At 38.4% G+C, this 24,117-nt stretch overlaps 1 protein-coding gene and 1 long non-coding RNA gene across 4 annotated transcripts; both read left to right on the forward strand.

Annotated features, from left to right (window-relative positions):
• The first annotated feature begins 13,481 nt into the window (after positions 1 to 13,481).
• LOC146522922 (programmed cell death 1 ligand 1-like) lies at positions 13,482 to 23,373 on the forward strand. Of its 3 annotated transcripts, none has more exons than XR_014871097.1 (4): positions 13,482 to 13,701; positions 14,979 to 15,338; positions 15,445 to 15,728; positions 15,804 to 16,731. XR_014871097.1 is itself a non-coding variant. In XM_085142803.1 (3 exons), exons 1-3 carry the CDS (start codon positions 13,644 to 13,646, stop codon positions 22,303 to 22,305), a joined length of 456 nt encoding a protein of 151 aa, XP_084998929.1. In that variant the 5' UTR covers positions 13,491 to 13,643; the 3' UTR covers positions 22,306 to 23,373. The 3 variants fall into 3 exon arrangements, 1 of the variants encoding a protein (XP_084998929.1); XR_014871098.1 differs by having other exon boundaries at positions 15,807 to 16,731; XM_085142803.1 differs by lacking the exons at positions 15,445 to 15,728; positions 15,804 to 16,731 and adding an exon at positions 22,268 to 23,373 and having other exon boundaries at positions 13,491 to 13,701.
• Positions 20,268 to 22,256, forward strand: LOC146522923 (uncharacterized). Its single transcript, XR_014871156.1, has 3 exons — positions 20,268 to 20,369; positions 20,520 to 20,585; positions 20,720 to 22,256. It is a non-coding gene; the product is annotated as an uncharacterized LOC146522923 (long non-coding RNA).
• Positions 23,374 to 24,117: the final 744 nt, after the last annotated feature.

Genomic DNA, 24,117 nt, shown 5'->3' on the forward strand with positions numbered 1-24,117 from the left:
TGATGATATAATGTATGTTTCTTTTTATCTGTTTTAGCACATCATTTTAAGGCAGAGGAGCTGCTTTATGGCAGAAATGTGTTAAACAACAAACCATGACACTAACAATATAAACAGACATGACTCAATATCTGTGCCACTTACATCAATATATGCAGATATCCATTGATCTTTGATTACTTAACTATACACCTTACCAAAACTGTTTGTTTATAAAATCTATAATTATACACAATTATCAGTTTTAATATTCAGAATAAGCACATAAATATTTAATGCCCCACTTCGTCCCTTGTTTATTTTAAATACAGCTCAGCTCATCCCTGAACTCATAACTGTCATGTGACAGCTGTGTGCAAGCGAGATAGGACCCAAAGTGCAGACTTATAGAGGAGGAAGGTAAATTCAAACTTAGATTTACTGCAAACACAACCAAAAAAACTAAACAGGCTGACAGGCAGATGACACAGCATGGTAAGATGGTAGATCACAACACAGACAGAGGAAAACACAGGGCTCAAATACACAGAGGGAGCAATCAGTGAATGAGAGACAGGAGGGAAACACAGCTGGGGCAAATCAGGGCTAATACGACAGGGGAAGCAAAACCTGATACATTAACATGAGACAGACTTCAAAGTAAAACAGGAAATGTAACACAGATGCGAACTTGATAAGGGGATACACAGCAACTAAGGAACACAGACTGAAGCCAAAAGACTAAAACTCTAACATAAACCACGCAGAGAACCTAAACTCAGCACAACACTATAACCCATTAGATGAAGAAGGCTAAAAGTATAATAAACCCAGAACCAAAAACACAAAACCACCGGGTCGACGACCCAGGCGCCCTAACAATAACTCCGCAGTCTGTCTGTGAACAAATGTTTAAGAAATATTTTCTGGTAAGAGATTATTTCTTGCTTTCTACTAGAGATGGACCGATCCGATATTACGTATCGGTATCGGTCCGATACTGACCTAAATTACTGGATCGGATATCGGAGAGAAATAAAAAATGTAATCCGATCCATTAAATATCAAAAAAAGCACCTCACAAAACTTGGCGACATGGCGAGCCGGAGCAGTGTGGTCACGTGATAGAGCGGCTGTGTGTATTTGTAGCCTGCTAGCAAACATTTCATCTCCGAGGAAGTTATCTCAGAGAGAAGTAAAGCAAGTGTGTAAGTTCATCTCTGAATGTTTGTAAAGCATTCCCGCGTTAAGCTTAACAACCGATATATAGAGCAACTGCCTTTCTCTCTCTCTCTCTCTTCTTGCTGCTACTTCAATCGTGAAACTGCTTAATGATCAGCTGATCGGCTTTTCTGTCGCGAGTCCGTCTCTCTTGTTTGTTTTTGGCCCACTTCTCACCAGAAAGAGGAAACCAGCGGCTGAAAAACAGCAGCACTATTAAGCTTGATAAGCTGTTGTTAGAATTTATTTAATATTACTTTCTAGACCAGGATCTTTTTCTATGCAGCTGACGGCTGGTAACTGTGCAGGGGCGGATCTAGCAAAGTTTAGCCAGGGGGGCCGATAGGGCATGAACAGGCAAAAGGGGGCACAAAGACATACTTTTCTTTCTTATTCTCATTTAAAATATCTAGTTTTTAATTATTTAATAATTATCTGAATCTTACACCCAAAGTTTTAATCTGATGTAAAATGTATAGAAGTCCATTACTGTATATAGTAACTGTTAAGTCTAATATACCCTAGTACTTTTTAGTAGTAGTACTTTTTCCTTTGGGAAGGTACCATCTGTGCAGTCTGCAATTCTGTTGAAGAAAGATGTTGAATCTATTTAATTATTCTTGAAAAATAATTTATTTCTGTGAATTTTTTTCACCCTGCATCAAATTAAAGTTGATTACATTGATTAAGCATCATAAGGAAGAGGGTGGTTCCCTATTTTCTTTGCTGGGAGTTTGCAACCCTATTAGTTAGGTTGCTTAATATTTCTGCTAAGTACTCTTTAAAATACCAGAATAGGGAGGATGGGGTAGGTTTAACTTTATTAGATTGATCAGTGTTGCTGATCTATGAAATATTTTGGGTGCAGTGTGTTTTTTTTACATACAGGTATAACAGAATAGCTTTAGTGTTGTTGTTGTTTTTTAACTTGAGTATGAACTTATACAAAAAGCAGCAAGATATTAAAAAAAACAGTTTTACTGATTAAAAAACACACTATATCGGATTCATATCGGTATCGGCAGATATCCAAATTTATGATATCGGTATCGGTATCGGACATAAAAAAGTGGTATCGTGCCATCTCTACTTTCTACATTATTCGACCAGTTTTAAATTTTACCAGATCCACAAATTTCAAGATCCTTGATCTTAAAAATATGAGCTTGAGCACTCCAGATGTCCAACCTTAACTATCATTATTGGGGGTTTTTGTTTTTTGTTTTTTTTTAATGTGCATAGTGGCTGTTGTGGGTTTGTGTTACCCCATATATCCATACGGTAATTCGGGAAGATGAGTCACCCAGCGTGTTTTATGGTCTTATCACACCTGCTGGCAAGAGTGTGAGTGCATGAGTGTACAGTAGACTAGCAAACTGCCCACAGTGTATGCCAGCTTTGCCCCAGTGTGAGAGCTGGATTAGCCCTTAAAAATATTGCATAAGAAACAGTTTTTTTCCTGAAAGTTTTACACATTGCAGGTTGGAAAGGCTTGGAACGGAAACAAGCCATTAAAGCAATACTGTCGCATTTGTTCTTCATGGATGACATCACTGTCGAAGCCAGAATGCAACACAACTGGTTTTCATCCTGCGGTTAGAGAGTCTTTCAGAAGGAGTGAAGGAACTTTGGCAGGTGATATCAATCTGGATTCCTCGCTGGGAGTGTCAGCCGCAGTAACTGCATAGTTTTATTAACATTTAGGAGCTTTTAATAATGGTGGTAATAAGTCATTCCTTCGAATTTGCAACCATACAGCACTGCATGCTTTATGTAACTGAAGGAAGGGTGAATGGAAAAATGCACTGAAACATTCCTGATAAAAATCTGCTGCCATCCACCAGGACGATGAAGATGAAACTAGAGTGGATGCTTCAGCAGGACGATGATCCCAAATTTGAAGACAGTTTGTGTGGAAGAATGGGCCAAAATCACACCCATGTAATGCACCCCACTAGTTCCTCTATAGAGGAGCAGATTAAATACTTTTTCTTAAACTTTTTTATGCACATCTATGCTTTAATTTCTTTGCATGTTTGGATTGGTTGTTACTGACATCTGGTTAGAATTTCATGTTAGTGGAACCTTTAGAAATATATTTACTTACAAACTTGGTGACGTGTTCAATGCTTATTTTACCTGCTGTATAAATGGAAACTATTTCAAGATCTCTTTTGTGGAAGTAGCTCCACTGTGGTCTGTACTGCTTCAATGACAGCAGATTAAATGTGGAAAAACAAGCATTCTTCAAATAACACCTTCATTTCTTAATCAGCTGTTTGTGAATGGATGCGTCTGTGTTTATTTAATGTGTGTGTGCTCCGAGTTCTGTGGAAGCAAAAACTACTTTAACAATTTTCCATCTTTTTACTTTTTTTCCTTGTCATCATTAAGACTTTCTGCAGCTTCACTTTAGCTTTGATTGCTCCACTTCCAGTGTGTTTAAAACAACTGGATGGGGTGGGTACAGTATACTCTGCGGTGGGGTTGGGTGGGCTGCCCCAGGTTCTGTGGGACTTGGTGGTGTTGCTACTGTGGCCTGGGTCTGGATGGGACTGGGCCCACTGGCCTTGGTGGGTTCCAGAGGACGTGGGTGCCTAGTGGGGTCAGGGGGGGAGCTGGCCCCAGGGAGGGGCTGCCTGGCCCTCCCTTCCTTCCCTCCCCATCCCCGACTGCCTCCCTCTTCCCATCCACCACACCCACCCACACATGCAGGGCCTTGGGGTGCAGGTGTGTCACCAGGGTGCAGGGGAGGCATTCTGGCTGCCTGTGCCTCAATTTTACTTCACAATCTAGATATCCACATTACTCACACTCTCATAACACATACATATAGGACCTTGGGGGCGGGCACGTTATACGGCATCCAGAGGACGGTCTATGTATTCAACCTCACCTCTGGCGCCGGTGCCCACCTCTCAGTTTTAAATGCATGCAGACATTGAGGGTTGTCGGGAGTTTGAAGAACTACAGTGCATTTAAAACCCACTCATGTGTAGTGTCGCTGTGTGTTGCTCTACAACGCATTTAAAATCCATGTTTGAGTAGCAATAGTTGCCTTGTGATGTAACTCACCTGCAGTGACAGGTCTCGGGCTTGTTTACTTTACCTCAGCAGACAATTGAATCTATCTTTATCGTTGTCTTATCTGCACACAGTCTAACAGTCTAAACTTGCAACTGTTTAAAGCCCAAACTGGCTAAACTGGTCTTGCAGCAGCTCACAGATCAGTTCATCAAGAGAAAAGTGCAGATTTGTGAGACAAAGTGTGAATGTGACATGATTCACACTGCATCTTTGAGAGATTCTTTGAGTTTGTGAATCAGCCGACTGCAGGTGTGTAATTTCCTATTTTTATTTCCACATGACATCTTTATAAGCTTTTAAGCAGTCTGTCATCACTGCTTTCTCAGCTTTTGTGTGTTGCTGTACTAACAGCAGAGCGTGATTTTTCGTTTTTCGTTGTCCGGTATCTATTCTAGTCAACTTTTTTTACTTTATTAATGTTCAATAGTAAAAACACATAAATGGAAATAAGCAAAAAGAACCAAAAAAAACCAAAAAACTGGCATGTAAATGTGAATGAATTATTGTTATACACTCGTATATACTATGCATGCTCACAATGAAGTGTTTATATATGGAGTCACTGTGTTAAGCATTTAACCTGCATGTTCAAATCACATGACCCATATATTTAGGTCATATATATCTCCCAGTATCTTACAAAAATATTGTGCCACTTATTGTGTGAACACATGTTGATTAATACTGCTTAAAAATGTAACCCTTTCTGACCTACTGTCACTAGTCCAACAAAGGGTACTGCTAAGGTATTTGCATATGACCCTTCTTGACATGCAGCTGCATTTAACTGTACAGTAGAAGCACGCAGTGGTTGGAGATGGCTGTGCAGCAGAAGCAGGCAGCGGGGTTTGACTGGTGTGCTTCATGGCGTGGGCCGCTCTTTAGTTGGCTGTACAACAGAGGCATGCAGTTGTTTGGATGGCTGCCAAGCAAGGGCCTGCGGGCTTCTCGAGTAGCTATAGGGAAAAACATGAGCCCCTTGAACACCTATAAGAAAAAAAAACAACCCTTACTCAGCATGGCTAGCAGCTTATATCCAGCATGCGTGCCCAAGGAAAGTGTTAGATGGATTAACTGCCTTTCTGTAGACTTTCAGACTCACTTTGGCCATGAAACTGTCAAACGGACCAAATGCAGTGATGGATGAGAGATTGTTCTGCAAGAAGTTATGGTGTGGGGTTATGTATATCATAAGTGGAAGATGAAGAGGGAAAAAAGAGGATGAAAGGGTACAGGAGGGGTGATCCCTGTTCCTATATAAGATGAGTCTGATATGCATTGGCTCTCTCTCTTCTTTCTGCTGCTTCTTTCCTGTCTGTCTTCTGTGTGTGTTTGTGCTTTAAGGCTCGACACCCTGGGGTTGCTTCGCTTTTTGGTTGCTTGCTTTCTGTGTTTTATTTCCGCTTTTAAATGTACTGTTCTGCTGTTCGTATGACGATGTTTAATAAACTCTGCTCTAAGATTTCTGCTCTTTTCCAGAGGATCATTTTGAGTGATTTGATTGTAATTGGATCTGAAAAGTTGGACCTCCACAGCGTTGGTGGGATAAGGTTATCATATTGGCTTCAAAATTTGCGACCCGACAAAACTCTGAGCATGATGTCAGTTTCTGTCAGTATAAAAATATTAACTCGCTCAGTGAAACAGGAACTGACTGAGAGCAGAAAAACAAGAGGACAAACTTTTGAGCTCATGTTTAAGGGTTCATATGTTTGTAATGCAGCCTTCTGTTTGCACTGCTTATCCTGTGAGTCTTTATACGGCTGTTTTGTTGTAACTTGTTGTAAATGGTTCTGTCAAACTGTCATAAACTCACTGACAGCAGCAGTTTCAGCTTTGACAGTCATATTTTAATAACACCAAGTTCCTGCTTCCAGTTTCAACAATGTCAATGCTGTTGTGTGCCAAAGGCCACAAGTTAAGCTTTGTTGTTGTTTCACTATGTTGATGAAAAAAAGGCCTCCATGATCACTTTGTTTCCTGTTTCTCTGTAATTTTTCTGGCTCATTGTGAATTATGTGAAGGGGAAATAGCTTATTTTAGCAGCTTTTGTGCTTCTCTCTCTGAAACATTTAATGTAAATTCAGATCAAATGTTTCCAAACCCCACAGTGGACTAGTTTGAAAGCTGAAGATGCTCTGCAGAACACCCAGACCTTTGAAAATAACATCTCCAAACATCACTCGAGCTAAAGATGAAGTATTTCCACTTTGTTTGGTTTTTTGATTCACTTGGTTCTTCTTGCCCTCCAGTTTAAGCTTCATTCCCCTCACTTTATCCTGCCTATCTGCCTCTGTATGTTTGGGTCTTCCTCTTGGTGAACTCTAACATAAACACAGGTTGTGTTATTTATTAAGTAGAGTCATTAAAATGTGCTGGATACAATGGTCTAATGGCATTGATTTAAGAGCAGGAGTGGTTCTGTTTGGGTGTTGCTGTGTATTTGGAGTGAAAAATCAAACAGAAGATTTCAAAATGAACAGGAATGACATCTGACTTAAATAAGCTAAAAATGATACAAATGATGGACGGATACCTATGAGGGGCCGTACAAGCCAAAATTCATTCTTTCACTCTCACACACATACATTCTTCTTTCACACACATATACTTTATACTTGCATTCCTACATTTTGCTCTCATTTACATGCATTCAATATGCATTTAATCTCACAAATAATATATGTATGTAAGAAGAGAATGCATATATGTCTGAAGAAAATATATGTATGCAAGAGAATAATGTATGTGAATGAAAGCGTATAGTGGAAACAGAATGAGTTTAATGGAAACGGAAGAAGAAAAGCTGAATTTGAGTGAACAAAATTCATTGCTGCGTGCGAAAAATGTATTTCAGTGTTTGCTATTATCCATACACACACACACACACACAATAGCAGCCCCTCTCGCTCAGTTTTTGTATTTGCGCTCGTTCGCAATGTGTTGCTCGCGCTCTCAACATTTCTGCCCGTGCGCGTTCAACTCTTTGTGTACACCGTTATATTTGTGTCACAAAACCAGCCAATCACAGACTTGGATGCCAAAAACATTAGAGCACTTATGGAAATATGTGATGTGTTGATGGATCGAGCAGGTATTTGAAGTTTACACAGCACCATTCTCGCATGAAAATATCTTAAAAGTTTATTTTGTGACCCAGAAAGAGTAATATTTCAAACTCCGCCACTCTGTGTTCCTCTGTCACTGCCTTGTTTGAGTTTTGGACGAAATGGATTCTAGGATATTGCATTTCGTCATTTCGAGCTGATTGGAGACCAAAACAGCTAATCAGATATTTTTGCATCCAAGTCTGTGATTGGCTGGTTTTGTGGCAAAAGTTGAAGCTTCTTCTCCCCCCTCCATGCTGTAAGACACTTGAAAGTGACCCGCGCGTGCTTCTCAGCCAATCACAGCGGTACAGACACCCAGCCTTCTGTTTCCATGACTATACTCTTTCATTCACATACATTTTTCTCTTGCATACATATATTTTCTTCAGACATGTATGCATTCTCTTCTTACAGACATATAATATTTGTAAGATTAAAATGCATATTGAATGCATGTAAATGAGAGCAAAATGTAGGAATGCATAAATGAAAATGCATGTATGTTAGAGTGAAAATGTGTAAACGTAGATTAAAATGCATGTATAAGAGAGCACAATATTGCAATGTGTGTGTTAAATATGTGTAAACATGAGAATAAAAATATCTAAATATAAAAATTTAAATAAAACTATGTGAGAGAGAAAGAATGAAACTTGGCTTGTACGGCCCGTCATAGATACCTCTGACGTAGATAAACATCTACAAAAAATGCAACTATAAATAGTTGCAATGTCATGTAGGTAATTTGCAGTAATAAATCTGTCTGGCTTTTTTGTTTGACCTCATCACAGTTTAAGGTGCCAGACTTGCCACTGTTTTAACCCCACCTGACCAGTTTATTCAGACAAAAGTGCAGATTTGTGAGATTTTGATGAAGTTCGAATGTATCACAACTGCAGATTCCTTGAGTTCGTAGATCAGCTGACTGCAGGTGTGTAATGTCACATTTTGTTTCCACCAGACATCTGTGACCTTCTAGCACTCACCTCAACATCTCAAAAGTACTGTTTCAGTAAGAATCCCGGATCACCGTTTTGCCACACCTTTTGTTCATTTCTTCATTAGCCACAGATGATTTTCTTACAACATGTACCAGTTTTCTTTCTTTACTCATGACTGAACAGGGGTAGCAGGAGGAGAGAAGCTGCAGAGAGGCGTGTAAGACTGCAACTCTGCTTCCTGGTCCCAACTCTGGATAGTCATATTTTGGGGGGTTTAATAAATTTGTCCATATTTCTAGAAATGAGAGCTGCTCCATCCAAAGTGGGATGGATGCCGTCTCTCCTAACAAGACCAGGTTTCCTCCAGAAGGTTTGCCAATTATCTATGAAGCCCACATCGTTTCTGGGACACCACTCAGACAGCCAGCAATTTAAGGAGAACATGCGGCTAAACATGTCACTCCCGGTCTGATTGGGGAGGGGACCAGAGAAAACTACAGAGTCCGACATTGTTTTGGCAAAGTTACACACGATTCAATATTGATTTTAGTGACCTCCGATTGGCGTAACCGGGTGTCATTGCTGCCGACGTGAATTATGATTTTACTGAATTTACGTTAAATAAATAACGTAAATTCAGTAAAAAAATAAATAAAATAAATAAAAACACTATTTCATGTCTGTCAAACCCTGTCATCTTTGGCATTTTTCATAGGATCAACCAAAGGAATGTGGACAAATAATGTATTTTGACAGTCTGCTAGTAACAAAGCAACTAAAGAAAAATATTAAAATATGTTCTTCACTCAGAAAAATAAAGATGCCAACTGGAACCAAAAGTGGTTCTTTAGACTGATGCCATAGAAGAACCATTAACCCTTTAAAACCGGTCAGAGCGGGCACGCTCTGTTTTGCGTAACTATTTTTAAATCCCGGTAGCTCTACAACCACGTAAGCTAGCGCAATAATTTTTTTTGCATATGAAACCGGAGGAGTTGTACTTACATCTTATGCCATATGCTTGTCCTAGGTCACAGTTTCCTTCCACATATAGCTTTGCAAAAACTGCATAAAAAGCGCTTGCAGCAACAAAAACATAATATTCCAGAAACAGGCTTTGCTGATCCGATCAGCTGTTTGTAACACTTCCTACATTGGAATAGACGTCAGCGCGAACTTTTGCATGTCCGCCATTACCTGCCCGAAACCGGAAGTGACGTCATTTTCACAGAAATGTAGTTTTTTTTTTACCATATGGCCTCATGAGCCTATACTGGTGTTTTTAAAAGTTATCTTTGACTTTATGACTTTCTGTGTCATTTCTGGGATGCTTAGGACTCATATTGAACTGCTGGAAATAGTTTATTTTGATGCATATGCTGCTTTTTTTGCAAATTTGCATTATAATATTTATTTTCATTTTTCCTGCAGTGTATAAAAATTGGTGTATTTCAAAAATAAAACTATGAAGACACTCAAAATAAATTTCCTGTGGTGGGAAACTATTTTGTGCAACTTTTTTGTATTTACAGTTTTGAGGGATAAGCCTCTTAAATTTCTCTAACTAGAAATATATGTTAAAAAAACAAAAACGATTTTCAATTTTTTTGTAGTTAATTGCACTTTTTTGCAATTTATGTAATTACTATGCACTTAATGCAGACATATTATTAAAATCTGGGCTATAATGGTTGTATTGATGTATAGCAACTTGAAATGCTCCCAAAAATGGCTCCACAGCATGTAAAAATATAATATAAGCTCTGGCGGACTTGGTTCTATGGTAGGTCTTAAAGGGTTTTAAAGGTGCCCCAAAGAACCATCAAGAAACAATTGCCCATTGTTCCTTCAGTGGGCTGGTTTCAGTCATTATGCAAATGTACTGTTTATAAGATTGGGGAAACCTGCAGTCAGGTGAGGCTGAAGAAGTCACTTGGATTAGTGACGAAATGTTTCTCCCACTGAAAACGCTACGTCCAGATGAACAGAATCAACTTTTGGAGGTTTACTTTCCTGGATGATTGAGAATGCATAGAGACACATAGACATATATTATTGGTTTATTGTAATTTTCGTAGGTGAACTACAAGGTCGTCGAGACCATTCCCCACACCAGAAACATAAACTACAGTCTTTTTATACTGCAGACACTTTACTCACTTACAGTTGTTTATTCACCTTTCAGTCACTTTAATTCTAAAACTGTGTAATTTGTGTATATACTGTGTATTTATTATCTCACTCTTATTGCCTGTTTATGTCCTGTCCTCATCTTCAACGCCATGCTGCTCTGTTGTATGTTAATTGCCCCTTGGGGATAAATAAAGTCTTTGTGATTCTGATTCTGATCCTGACTTCCATCCAATTGTAATTCAATCTAATTGTGTTTCACCCTCCTCTTCCTCATTTTGTTGGAGCTGTGAACAGAATTAGTGTGAATCTGAATTCATTTGTGCAAACAAGAAAAATCTACAGCTTTTCAGTCAGAGGTGGTGTTGTGATTTAAGCCAGGTACAGTAGATTTATGTGTTGATGCTTCCTGCTTCAGCTTTACGGCTGGCTGCTGAGTGATATTTACACCCTGGCTGGATTACAAACTTTAACCACGTGCTGAACTTTGGCCCATCATTGATACGACTTGTTAGTATAATGAACTCTAAACTAAAAATAGACTAATCCTCTAAAAATAACTATGACAACGTCATCTTCAGCCAGGAGGAAACAGGTCCACGCAGAATGCTCATTTTAACATTCTTATATTAACAGGATTTCAACATTCACGTCAAACATTCATATAACCTACCACGTGATAACCTGGTATCTTTCCGTTGTGTAGTTCTTGGTGCAAAGGTTATGACGTCATCCAAATCAGTTGATTGTTTTCTGAACAGACCCAATTCAACGCGTCTTTATAAACACCGGATCTTTATGATAATGTGGCGATACTAAGCTAAAAATCACAAGTTTTTATTTGCCATAAATTTGCCACTTTATTGTCAAAATTGTGTATTTTATTCTCGGAATTTTATACCCTCCAAGCGTTGCCCCTTATTGTGTTCTACCTTCAGTGGCTGTCGTAAGCTATTAGATCAAGGCGCATAGAGCCCACTTTCATTTTGTTGTGTAATGTTCATTAACAACAACAAAATTATAAACATTTACAAAGATATCAAAGCGAATTTCTAGATGTTGTGCCCACAGCCTCAAACTGGAGCTGTGGGACTTAAACTGGACAAACAAGAAGCAAATGATTTAAAATTAAGACGAGCGCAGGTATTTTTGCGGTTACAAGAATTTCCAAACAGTTTTTCTGATGAGTATTACGCACGTTGCATGGCGCGTTGTGACGCGTATAAAAAAGCCATCTGAGAGCAGCTCAGCAATCGCTTCGAAGAAAAGAGACCGAGTCGCTCTGTGAGTCTCTGCACTTGTTACTATGTGCGGGTACAGCTCGCTCTTTAAGGAGTCTTCTTGCACTTTTCTGCACAGTTTAATCCTGTGATCTGCCTTCGTCTTAATCACACCTGTTCAAGGTACGTTTTACTTCAACTCTAAGCTCAGTTTAAGGCCAAAACTTTGACTCTTTTATGCCGTAAAAATCTGATATCGATCTGATACCAAACAAATGCACTATTATCGAAACCTTTACCTTTTAATAGCATCTTACCTGGTTGGAGGACTGTGCCCGGATTTCTGATCTGTATACATCATCAAAATACTAAATGTAAAAACATTTTAATGAGCATTAAATGGCTGATTCTTGCTTTCACTGTTGCAGCAAAAAATGTGAAGCAGAAATACAAAAAGTTGTAAACAAAACCGAAATTTTTCAGCTGAAATCTAATTAGAATAAATTCATCTGCAAGTGTGTTGCCTCTTAACCTGGTTAGACTGACACACTGACAGCGTGGCACGAGTGGGCATCCACGCTGCGTGCCGATAATATAAAGTGTATCCTGTAGTTGTGGCTGGCAATCCTCATCGAAGTGTGTGAGAATAATGACAACAACATTGTTAACAGGTATCAGCACCCGTGTCATTTCTTACAGTGTTGAGCACTGTAAGAAAAACCCTAAACTTTAGTAAAAACCTTGCAGCAGGATTCGTCAGCACGTTACTGTAAAACTTACAGCAACCTCACTGTACTTTATTTAACAGTTTTACTGTGTTTTTTACATGAAACTACTCAAATTTCTACAGTATGCTATAGATTTTTACAGTAGGGAACAAATTATTTAAACCCCTGCTGATTTTGTAAGATTGGCCACTAACACAGAAATGATTATGATTTCAGTGGTAGGTTTATTTGAACAGTGAGAGACAGAACAGCAACAAAAAAAGAAAACAATTTAGAAAAAGTCATTTCAAAAAACTTTACTTACAACTTACAAAATCAGCATGGGCTCAAATATTTTTCCATGACTGTATTAACAGATTCTCTAATAATTTGGTCTTAAAAACACTGGTAGTATTTCCACAGAATTATATATTATTAGTTGAAGCAGTGGGAGCTGGGACTACATGATCATCAGCGTGTGTGCACAAAAATGTGGCAAACAAGCTTCCTCAAACATTTTCATATAACATACTACAAATACTAGTAGAATTTTTATTTCACACAAAAAACAAATATCTGCACTAACAGTAAATACTTTTTTATTGCTTTATTACCAAATTCTGCCAAGGCCAAATATTCAGAATCTATATCAGTCCATCGCTACATGAAAAAAAAAAAAGCAGGAAGTGATACTGTGAACATTTCAGAAACAAACCAACAGGGTGAACGTCAAAAATAGCACAAAGGGATTTGTTGACACCAGGTCCAGATCTGCAACAGGGTCAAAGAATGACTGCAAGTGTAATAGAACCAAGAGAGACATCGGCTATCAATACACACGTATGTCTGTATGTCTGTCTTATTAAAAAGCTGAAGGTAAAAGCTTTGATTTGAAAGGTTCTCTGTTGGTTCTCTCATTTCCACAGAAGATTCCCATTAATGCCCAGCTGTCTTTAAATAACTGTCCTGTTACAGGGTTATGGGGGAAATGACTGTAAAAGGTTTGCACTCACCATGAGCAGCATTTCTCCTGTGACGTTTAACGCCTGTAGTTTTATTTTATAAATAAATATTTTATAATAAAGGTCAAATATCATTATATAAAGAAAGTGTAATGTCTTGTGAAGACATGATTGGCCCGTCTGTGTTGAGATTTAACAGAATTCATTGTGTCTTCAGTCTCTGTGTGTAATGAGGAAGAAGCTCTGGATCCCCACAGACTGTGAATAAGATGTCAGTGTGGATTTCATGCCTTTCCTCGTGGCCTCACTGTGGATTCTGATCGTCTACCTGAGTTCAGTTAAAGGTAAATAATGTGTTTCTATTACAGACTCTACTTTTAGACCATTTTAGCCAACAATATTTAACTAATGCTAAAGTCACCTGCATGGTCTTGATCCATTCTTTGCATGTTATATATTTTTATTTATGATTTAGAAATGGAGGTGTCCAATTATAGCAGGTCTGCCAAGACCATCATGTTAAAACGCTGCAGTTTCAGAAGAAGCAGACGTCTGCAAACAAAGACAATTTCACATTTCTCTCTGCTTAACATGCAAGTCCAGTTGTGAAATACTGAATTGTTGAATATATGTTTTATCATGTTTTTATCTCAAGAAGCAAAATGTCATCTTAATGACAGTCTTCAATATAATTTGTTTTCATATTTATCAAACCTCAGTGGGAGTGAATGTTTGATGTGAATGTTGAAAAGCTTTTAATATGACAATGTCGTGCTCACAGATTAACTGGACCACGTTGAAGTTAGTCACCAAACTTAAAGCTTAAATCAGTGTGGTGTTAGCACAAAGCAGACAACTTACCAAAGAACCGATTTCAAAATGTTTCTTTCGACACTTTGTCACAAATTGTTTGTTCCCATTTCTTTGGTTGAGCCTATTAAAAAAATACCAAAGCTCAAACACGTTGACGGACATAAAAATGTTTTTGCACAAACAAGATCGTTCCCAAATAGCTATCAGCTGAAAACTGGGGCTATCTCAGCATGGTGTCCAGTATGTGCTTAAACTATCTACAGCAGATGAACAGTATCTGAAAGTCACGTCCTTAAGAAATAGGAAAAATCAAAACAAAACAAAGGTCTGACAGATTCATCAGAAATGGTCTCCGCTTTGGTTCAGATCAGTGTGTTTGAGGAGCTCAGTATTGAGTATCTGCAGCCATCTGTAGGAGGGTGGAGGCTATGTCATGGAGTTTAGCTGTATTTCATGGAGATCTTGTCGAACTGATGAATTATGAACAAAGAAAAGTAACATCACATTTTGATCCACCATGCTGTACCATCTGAAAAACAAGGACTAGAAAGTGAGACCATGTTTCTCCCATGCTGATTTCTCTTTATTGGCTCCTGTTTGAAATCCAGACTTGAATTGAAAATCCTTCTAATCACATACAAGGTCTCGAATAATCAGAGATTAGTCAAAACAAGAGTAAAATGTGGAATTATACTGTGGTGGAAGAACATGAAAAACTATTGTGTGTGTCAGAAAGACTGTTGTGCTTCACAGTTCTGATGTTGTATAAAGTTGTGAGTGTGTCTGCTCCTCTCTGTCTCCTCAACAGGATCATTTGTAGTGGATGTGACACAGAGCTCCTATCAGGCAGAGGAGAACCACAACATCACACTGGAGTGGACGTTCACCACCAAACCAGACACGTCCATCTCAGCACTGAAGATCCGCTGTAGACTGATAACCGATCAAAAACCCTCAACTCTGTATTATCTGCTTGATGGTGTCGAGTTCTCAGAGGCTCAGGATGAAGAGTTTTCAGGACGAGTCCAGAGTGACAAAGACGCCCTCAGAGAAGGACGAATCAGACTCCAGCTGTCCAGACTCAGGACTGAGGACTCGGGTCTGTACCTGTGTGAGGTGGACACAGGTTATGGCCGCGGCTACAACAGCTGCAGAGTCACCGTCTCTGGTAAGACGATTCATTTATACACATGTGATCACTGTGTATAAAAAAACAAAAACTGCCAATTTCATAGATTTTTATTTTTTGTTTTGGTTGTTTGTTTTTTTTCCAGATACAGATTTTGCTAAAACCTCAAAAACAGAGACGTCACTGCAAAATCCAGCTCCTCAGAAAAAGACTCCAACAAACGGTGAGAAAATGCTCCAACTTTTCTCTGCATCATTTCTGCTTGAGTGTTTTTTGGTCCATTTGTGGTGACTATGTTTATTTCTTTTTTCTACACCAGCAGGTCGATCCTGGGTCCCTGTGGTCATTGTTGTCATCACCGTACCATTAGTTTTGGCTCTCGCTGGTTTTGCTGCATATTTCTCTCTCCACATCTTGCAGAAACTTAAAGTAAGAAACAAACAAACACAAACATGTGTTTCCTTCTTGTGCCGTCAGACTGACTCATTATTCTACTTCTTTCAGCAGAAGCATCCAGAGGATGATGAGACACAAAAACAACCACTATCAGTCTAGCTGCTGTACTCAAAGGAGTGTTGGTCTTAATGGAGCTGAGAGAGATTTATTTTTCCTGGATCTTCACATTCATGTTGGATTCAAACCATCAACCACAGGGAGACACTCGGGTCCAGCAGCACTGAGTTCATCATAAGGTCACTCCTACAAAAGGATGTGAGATTGACTTGAACTTTGACCCCAGCTGAAGACTCGAGCCTCATCCAGCTTATTTATCGAGCTCATTTTCACACAAACAAAGTGTCATACAAGAAAACCCAGAGTGGAAGATCAGAGGATGTAAACAGGAAATGTTTCTTACAGAAGTCTTCAGTCAGAGTTGCTGCTGTCAGACTCTGGAGGATCTGCTTTGAAACAGCAGTGAAACTGATGGATTTCCTCCTTCAATACAAAACTGTGAAGTTCAGCCTGGAGAAGAAACACTCCTCTGCCTCACTGTCAGCGTGTTTAATGAATTTACTTACTGGTTGTTTGTTTGGTTGGTTGGTTAAGGTGAACTTAAACCTTTCAGTGAGACCTCAAAGTGTCTGAGGGACTAATTAAAGGGTTAAAATCCTCCCTGATCATCACTGTGCTGGGCTGACATAGATCATTCCCAAACAAGGAGTCTTTTCCATTCCATTTGCATTCATTACAGATGGAAGTGGATATTTCCAGCACAGTTCATGTGGAAAGATGGGGAGTCACCTGAAAATTGTGTTGGTGACACAGAAGACTGGAAAAGCACCAACAAGTTTTAAAGTAATAGAAAGAGAATTTATGGAGCTCATAAGGAGAACTCCTTTGTTTTGTTGATCTCACTGTATGAAAGCAGACTTTGTTACCACAGCTGATGAGCTCTGATTGTTTTTGTTTTCTTTCTATTATCTTTACTGTCTGAGAGAACCTGAGCTATAAGCTGATTACTTTAAACACCCTTCGTTAATCATCTGCTGCACTTTATAAACATCCAAAACAAGGTGATTTACATCTCTGGATTTTTAAAGCTACAAATAATTAATTAAGTTTAATGTTAAACTTCCTGCTGGTCAGGACTCGATGTTCAGTCTGTAAAGTTTAGTCTGATTTGTGATCGTGTTTTCAGTTTAGTGCTGAGAGTTGTGAGTGTAAAAGTGTTCCAGCGGTTTTATTTGTTCATTTTTATTAAATCTTTGGTTCATTTTTAAGTCTTGAAGTTTTACATTTACAGTGTCTTCACTGTGTTGCTGAACAGACAAACAGGAACTTTAATGCTCCATGTTCATTATGTGTCACTGTAATTAAGTAGAGATGTCTTTCACTACCGAATGTCAGATCGAAGATGTAAGAAATTATAAAATGAAATGAGAGATGATAAAAGCTTCACTTGTTTTACTGGAGATGAAATGTTGATGTTCACCTTAATTTTGACTCATCTTTTCAGTGCAATACCAGAGCTGGACACTAGAGGCCACCGTCTGATTTCTGTTTTAAAGCGGTAAACATTGTTACTGATTTGTTCCACACATGAGTGTGACTCTACGCTTCCTACGTACAAACACGTCTCTGCAGCCTCTGACTGCTGCAGTCAGTGGGAGTTATTGTTAATGTCCTGCAGGCCTGTAGGGGGCGACAAACAAACTTTAAAAGTAGCTACAGCCCTCGAGGCCTGGAGTTCAACACCCCTGAGCTACAGTGATCAACTTCCTTTTAAAGTGTTTTGAATGAGTGTTTTGTCCATCACCATCAACAGATATAGCAGTCCCCTGTCAATCACAAGTTAAGCCTACCGTAAAGCAGGCCTGTCCTCATGTTCTTTACTCTACTGGGAATATCGTTACCAACTGAAGGTCATGTTGTATCAAATGCTCCTTTTATCTGTTGCATCAGTGACAGAGATTAAATTTTGACAGTCTTGAATTTGCGTTTGCATTCATAAACATCAAAACAAATCTTCTTAACGATGCAGAATTCACTCGGCTCCACAGCTTCAGGATGGAACAGGATGGATCTGTATTAGGTTTGTTTACAGGTGGAGCTGCAGAAACCTATTTGCTTCTTTTTTCTAGACTTGGGCATCACAGTTTGATCAGTGTGTAACTCTGACTTGTTGAGATATTAGCATTACTTCTGTTACAGTCTTATTTTATATTCATGTAGCAGAATGAGTACTGTATTTCCGTATTGCATTATTAGCCACTGTTAGTAGCCAATCACATTAGATGTCTGAGCATCACCTGTTGCCGTGCACATCCAGCTCTTCGGTCACCTGACTTCCCAGCTGTCACAGGTAGGACTTGCCTACATGTAGCTGCTGCCTCAGCCTGAATTGGCTGAACTTTTGTTGATTGGTGCCACTCATGTTTTGTAAAGATCACCTGCAGATTATTTCCCTGAAGCCTTCCATCGACTGCTGATATATTTTTATTTTGTGCCTTAAGTTTATTATTTTACTTGGTGTTTGCAAATTTTGCGACGCTGTTTGTTCAGCATGTAACTTTGATTTGTTACTTACATCCATTATTGTATTTTTGCTATAAATGCTAATTGTATGATACATTGCAGGAAGTCGGGGCCGAGCGAGGAGCTGATAACTTTATAGCGAGGCCGCCGCTGCTTCTCTGGGCTACGTTTACAGAATATTCCTCTTTGCCTTGTGTTCATTTTACTTTTGCCTTTTTCTTTGTGCTTTTTGCTTTGTTTGGCCTTCTCACTGGAAGTTGGAAGTTTTACAATAGCAGTTGAGCCTCACATGAAATATATGGAAGCCTGTTAATTGAATTATTCAGTTAGATTCAGTGAAGCTATCTGCTCTAAACTGAAGGAATAATTGTTTTTGTTTGTGCATTTGCTTTCTGAATGTTTTGATTTGTAGATTCTCTTTTGTGTGACACCACTGAAGACTGAAGGAGGCCCTTTTTCTAGCTGAAGATCACCAGTGTGTTTCTGCAGTACGGTTAACCACAGAGGGTGCATTTGTTTTGGAGTTTAATTACTTTAACAACTTGTGTTTCTTTTATTCAGAAGCTGAAGGCCAAAAGTGGAGGTGACTGTGTGCCTTGGTGGTGGGACCATCTGTGCGCAGTGCTTATTTATGCTGTTACGAAATCAGTTTTACCCCTGTTCTTTTATTCGTCGAAACTTCCAGAGACGGCACCGGAACTCAGTAGTCATTTTCACAAAACTTTTATTCATCTTTATTCATCTTCATTTAAGCATGCACTTCTAGAAGGGAAGTCGAGGCCGGTGTGTCCCTCTGCAAAATCTTCACCCCTTTGTTAGTTACAGCCAGCTTTATAGAGGCGTCCCCATCATAAAACCCCCCCTACGGTGTGCTGCAAACTCTGTGTCTGTGTCGTGCTCGTGTGTGACTGTGTATGCATACCTGTATGTATGTGTGTGCATACATATAGGTATGTACAGTATGTACATACTCATATTACATTGAGGGCAGTGTCAATGTCTCTACAATAATTCTACATTCTATGTTAACACATTTCTAAACTCTAAAATAAGCTAAACATTTCTACAATGCACTCTTGGTTTGAGTGTGTGAAGGTGAGCTGCATGTACAAGTTGGTGATCTTTCTGGACCTTCTCATCTGGTATTCACTGACTGGTAATCCACAGCTCGGAATTGTGCATGTATGACACGATGACAGCCTAACATTGACCATCACTGCAGGCAGGAGGAGATTATTATTGCAGTCTAACTACAGTTTGTTTCATTATGGATTAAATGTTTTGAGGATTAAACTTTTGTTTCCTGCAAAGTTGATTTCCTTCAATAATCTAAAACAAAGTGATGCTGATGTTCAGCATAAAAACATCACAAATGCAGAACTCTGAAGACTTTTTAAACTTTTTTTTACAATTTTTTGAAGTGGAAAAAACTGTTTTTGGATTAAATAGATGAGCTGCTGAAGTCCTCAACTTTAGCTCTCAAAGCTAATTTTACTGGAAATATTTACTCAGTAACCAATAGCAGCGCTCTCCTGCACATCCATGTAAACTGAACATTTTGAGGATGATGTTTGTCAGAAAATTAACTTCTGCTTCACTGACTCAGCAGACTGACACATTTTTTTTTAAAAATTGAATCAAACATGTTCTGGTTTTCAGAGACAATAACAATCAATATGATCAACAAATGAATCATGATGGATGGTCTAAGATCAATATGTTTTATATTCAGACATTCACACCGAGAAAACATTAATGACCAAACAGATTTCCATCTTTTGTAACACGATCCATTAAACTCACTGTGCTTTCAGTTTGAGTTACTCAAAGTGTTTTTATCAACACAAACATACTAAAAAGCAGAAGTGAAACAATATCCACTTCTTCTTTTCCCATTTATTTTCTCTAGATTGAGGAAATTCAAACTCCACTCATCCCACATTCAAACCACCAAAATCTCAGTTGCAGTCATGTGGGTGGAGCAACTCAACAACAAACTGCAGGTTGGTACCAGAGTCAAAGCTCCGTCCTACAGTCATTATGTTCTTGTACTGATCTGTGTCGTGTCCTTAAACTCACTCTTCTGCTTTCAAGGTAAACAGCTTTTATTTAGATTCACTCTCAGTCACATTAGCAGCAGTGTAGATATTAGACTATCACAGCTCATCAACTAGATTTAATCACATGTTGGTAAATTAATTAAATTCACTGTGAACATTTCTTCTTTGCTGTTTGATGTGTCAGTGATGACAGCTGTCAGCGAATCACTTAAACGGAGCTAAAAGGAGCTGAAAACGTGATGTTTCTCAGGCAAGTTCTGCACTTTTAGGAACAACTTAATTCTGTTTAACACTGACATTGAATTTTATTTTCAAAAATATTTGTAGAAATTTGAAGTTTACATCTGTGTGTTGAGATTTCATGGAGTGATTAACTGTCTGCAGGCTGATTGTGAAGAGGAGACGTGTACTGACTTCAGGCTTCAGACTGTGGGCTCGTTCTCATCCATCATCTGAGCAGTCATCATGGACTGGTTTCACTCTGTTTCTCTGTGGATTTTTATTCTCAGCTTGGATTTTGTTAAAGGTTATTTGTTAAATAACTATAATTAACTGATGAGTAGGTTTTAAGTATTGATTCGGTTTCATGTGTTGAATGTTTCCAGTGTGACTTTTTAATGTTCACATGTAATTTATAAACCATTTATTTCTTTAGTTAAAAAAAAAGCATAGCAAGTTTCCCATGACCACGAGTAGAGACAGTTTTACTTCCTTTAACTAAACCTCAGCAATGATGCATGTAAGAGGAAACTGTGAACTCCCTCAGCATGCACATAGCAGTGAAAATCCTGATCAAACCATAAACAGTAGTTTCCATTTTTCATGTTGACAGTGAGGTTTTGCTTTGTTTCTCCAGCAGCACAATCCTGAAACAGTTTCAGAGTCTCTGTGTTTCCAAACTGAGCTGATAAATGTTTAAAGTAACATCTGTGTTAGTAGTTGATGTTGAGCTCCATCTGCAGGAGGGACACAATTAAAATGTCATCAGTGTTTAGTTTCTCTCACATTTATCATGTAGCAGATCTCAGTGGGAGTGGATGTTTGCTGTGGATGTTTACAGGCTGAAATCCTTCTAATGTGACATGTTTTCAGAGCTCACATGTAAATTACAACCATCCAGTGAATCAAGTTTTCTGTGAGCTGTTTAAATTGACTTTAGATTTTGGGGGATGATCAAACTGTGGCTGCTTAACTGTGCTGACTGCAGAGATACTGAATAAGTCTGATCAACAGATTCATGATCAAAGTCATGGAAACAAAATCATCATCACAGTTATCTTGGTCAGTACTGAGATCACCTTCATCTCACTGACTGTGGAAACAAAGTGGATTTATTCAAGTTTAAGTAGCTCGTCAGTTGAAAATCAACATTTTTTGTTTAAAAATAGCTGATAACTATTCGCTGATAGCTGCCAACATCTGCGAACAAATATAATTCTATGAAGTTGTTCTATATAGTGTGTAAATGTTAATATAGAGTGTTATTCAATTTATTGCTAATGCAATCATATGGAACATTCACTTCTAAAGGAAATTTTAGACTCTCACTCGCACTCGCCATCAGAAAGGTTGCGGACTCCTGGTCTACAAGGACTGGGTCAATGTCCTCGTGTGGACATTAGAGGAACTGCAGCTGTGGATTTTATGTGAAGCAAATATAAAAGTATTAATTTCACATTAACCTTAATATGTCTAAAAATCAGCTTTAAATCAATTAATTCCCATTAAAATATAAATAATTCAAATTCAGTGTTTAGTGGCACATATTTTTACTGTGACACCTGCTGTGGGTGTGGCTTGTTTCCCTCAGTGGCTCTGGAAACACCTTTATATTGTAAGCACACAAGTTGTCATGGGCATGCAGCCCCATTTGTGAGACTGCGTTATTATTACTTAGTATTCATTTATATATAAATTTTGTTTTTATTTCAGAACCACAGGCGACAGAAACAAACACAAGATGTGAATAAAGAGACCAAAGTTACCGGTGAAGAAAAGCCTGAATTCTTCATAACTTTTATAAACATTATGATCATGCACTCACTATGTCGTTATGTACAGTACAGATAGACCGGGTGATAAATTCGCAGCTGTATGTTTTCACAGGAAGGTAAAACAGTTTTTCAGACATGGATTAATCCTAGTCCCAGACTAAAAGGAGCACTAGGATTATTCCACATGTGTGTAAGTCTAACAGAGACAAAGTTTCTTTTCTTCTAAGTTTTATAAAAGCTGTAAATATAAGACTATCAGAGCACATTTAACAGATTTTAGTTTTATTTGTGTCACAGTTTTGAAGTTTGTTAAACTTGTAATATTCAGAATAACTCTATTAAATAATAATAATAATCTAAATAATAATTTTAAATTGTCTTTCAGTGTTTAAACAGAGTGACTCCTCCTCACACACAGAAGTGTTGAATGTTTGATGAAGAAGGTTTAAACATTAATGAAAGCAGCACAGAGTCAGGAGCAGAGAGGTCCTTGAAGCTGCAGATCAGACTGCAAAGATGAATTGTTGAGGAGGAAGAAGCAGATGTGAAGTTTTCAGTGTGACAGCATGTTGTCAGTCAGAGCTGCTCACAGTATAAATGTGGGAGTAGAAGGAAGGACGAGAGCAGCCTGATGTGAACAGAAGGAGCTCTGATGTTTGTCACAAACTGTGCAGCCGACCTGGAGCTACAGGCAGGTTTACCTGAAACCTTCAGACTGAACACACAGAGCTCCAGCTGTGAGCTGCTCATCAAACTCTACACGGGTTACAAAATACTGAATGATAGGCTCTGATCCAGGGTCAGTGTTTAACATTGCAGATGTGCACAATGTCAATGACAAAAAGTTTCAATTTGGTGTTTTGGAAAATGTTTTATTGGTGAGTAGGGCTGCCACAAACAATTATTTTGATAGTCGACTAGTCACCAATTATTTTTGCGATTAGTCAACTAATCAGATCATGCGTCCACTGGACGTAAAACGTACAGCTTATTGCACCAGCAGCATCTGCTCTTATATAACTATCATTAGCTTATGTGCTAACTAAAAATAAAGACAAGATGATAGTTTATTAAACTTTTAATGAAATTTTCAGATTGTCTCTGTCAGGGACCCTGGGTCCTGAGCAGTTATGCTCTTGTCTTGTATTGTATGTATATTTGGTGTTGCTGTGCTGCCCTCTTCTGTTTCAGTTGGTTATTACACTCTTAAATCCTACTACTTATTCCTGCGTCTTTCGGGATCTTACAAAGCTTCAAATGACGACAATTAAATTAGTTGTCGACATTTTTAATAGTCGACTAATCGTGGCAGCCCTATTGGTGAATATGTTTTTTTGAACTACAGTGTTTAAATATATGTTATATTCTAAACTATGCAACATATTTAACCTTCTTAATATAAAGTAATTAAATTAGTTGAAAGTTAGTTCCTTTATGTTTCCGTGAGACTGAATGAGACAAACTTTGAAGTCACTGGTGATTGAAATACTTCCCATGGGTGGTGCAGCAGATACTGGACAGCACAAAAATGTTCTGATAACTTCAGGGGTCTCATCAAACAGCATAACTGCAGATCAGCCAGTAGATGGCAGCGATCTCCTAAATCAAGACCTGCTTCCACCAACTTTGATTTTTATTATGATTTCCAAATGGTTTATATTTTGTGCTGTAGATTGTTTTATGGTAACAGTGTATTCATAACAAACTGAAGAGATGTTCATGCTGTCTGTATTATTTCAGTGTTTTATTTTTGTTTTGTTTTTGTTTTTTTTTCTTCACGTGTCATAT

The sequence above is a fragment of the Neolamprologus multifasciatus genome, chromosome 3 (assembly GCF_963576455.1).
Source record: "Neolamprologus multifasciatus chromosome 3, fNeoMul1.2, whole genome shotgun sequence".
Taxonomy (NCBI): Eukaryota; Metazoa; Chordata; class Actinopteri; order Cichliformes; family Cichlidae; genus Neolamprologus; species Neolamprologus multifasciatus.

Coding starts and splice junctions, on each gene's coding strand:
- LOC146522922 (XM_085142803.1), top strand. CDS start 13,644: ATGCCTTTCCTCGTGGCCTCACTGTGGATTCTGATCGTCTACCTGAGT. Junction 13,702..14,978: donor CTACCTGAGTTCAGTTAAAG/GTAAATAATGTG, acceptor TCTCCTCAACAG/GATCATTTGTAGTGGATGTG. Junction 15,339..22,267: donor CTGCAGAGTCACCGTCTCTG/GTAAGACGATTC, acceptor TTTTTATTTCAG/AACCACAGGCGACAGAAACA.